A 1,036-nucleotide genomic window follows, 5' to 3' on the forward strand; every position below is an offset into this window, starting at 1 on the left:
GGGGTGCCAGATGAAGCTGCTGCAGAACTGCTGGAGCGAGCTGCTGGTGTTTGACCATGTCTATCGGCAGCTGCAGCATGGCAAGGAGCACAGTGTGCTGCTGGTCACTGGCCAAGAGGTGAGTGCTGGACCATGGAGACCTTGGCGGCAGCTGCAGGGTGGGTGGAGAGGGCTGGGTAGTGGGGCTGGAGGGTGGCACGGGAGTGACTTTCGTCTTACTTCTGGCTGAATGTTGCCAGTCCAATGCAGGGCGAGGCTTTTGCTGCGCTATGTCACTGCTTGTACAGAAGATCTTGTCCCATCCCATCCCATCCCATCCTGTTGTGTTCTGTCCCTTCCAGTCCTGCCCCATCTTGCCATCCAGCTCCTGGTTCTCAAGAAAAATGTTTCTCATGGAAAGATCACACCTGATTCTTACAGAGACGTGAGAAGGGGCCCTTTCCCTCCCCAGGGGTGGTTTTTGGAGACATGAATGCCTGTGATGCCAGCCCCCTGCAAAGGGCGGGGTTCCCGTTTCACCCGTCAGCCTTTGCTTTGATGCCCCTAGCTCTTGGTCAGCGCTCTGGGATGGTGCCAGGCTCCTGCCCTGTGTAGAGTCACTTGCAGTGGGTTTGGAAGGGGCTGGGGCCACCATGGCTGATGTTGTCCCCATCCCTGCAGGTGGAGATGTCGACCATCGCAGCCCAGGCTGGCTCCATCCTGAACACCCTGGTGCTGCGGGCGCAGGAGCTCGTCCTGCACTTGCACTCGCTCCAGGTGGACCGGCAGGAGTTCGTCTGCCTCAAGTTCCTCATCCTCTTCAGCCTCGGTGAGTGCCGTCATGGCAGTTACTGGGATGAGGCGCAGCAGTACCTGGGGTCGTGGTTATGCTGCCGTGGGGTCTCAGTGGGTGGGAGCACCGCTGGAAGGAGCCTACAGAGCCCAGGGTCTGGCCATCCAGCTGCTGCACTGATGGGCAATGAAGGGGCTTTTAATGAGGAGCCAGGAGCAGGAGCTGGGACCTGCCGGCTCCCCCGCCTCACGGGGGGTTTGAAAC

The 1,036-nt window shown here is 59.7% G+C and overlaps 1 protein-coding gene across 1 annotated transcript in view; it reads left to right on the forward strand.

Annotated features, from left to right (window-relative positions):
* The first annotated feature begins 10 nt into the window (after positions 1-10).
* LOC104493366 (steroidogenic factor 1-like) overlaps positions 11-1,036 on the forward strand; it is a 5,272-nt gene continuing 4,246 nt past the window's right edge. The window contains 2 exon segments of the mRNA XM_010136030.1: positions 11-118; positions 661-806. Of these exon segments, the coding sequence (XP_010134332.1) occupies positions 11-118; positions 661-806 (254 nt within the window).

Source organism: Buceros rhinoceros, unplaced genomic scaffold (assembly GCF_000710305.1).
Source record: "Buceros rhinoceros silvestris isolate BGI_N320 unplaced genomic scaffold, ASM71030v1 scaffold23005, whole genome shotgun sequence".
In the NCBI taxonomy this organism is placed as follows: Eukaryota; Metazoa; Chordata; class Aves; order Bucerotiformes; family Bucerotidae; genus Buceros; species Buceros rhinoceros.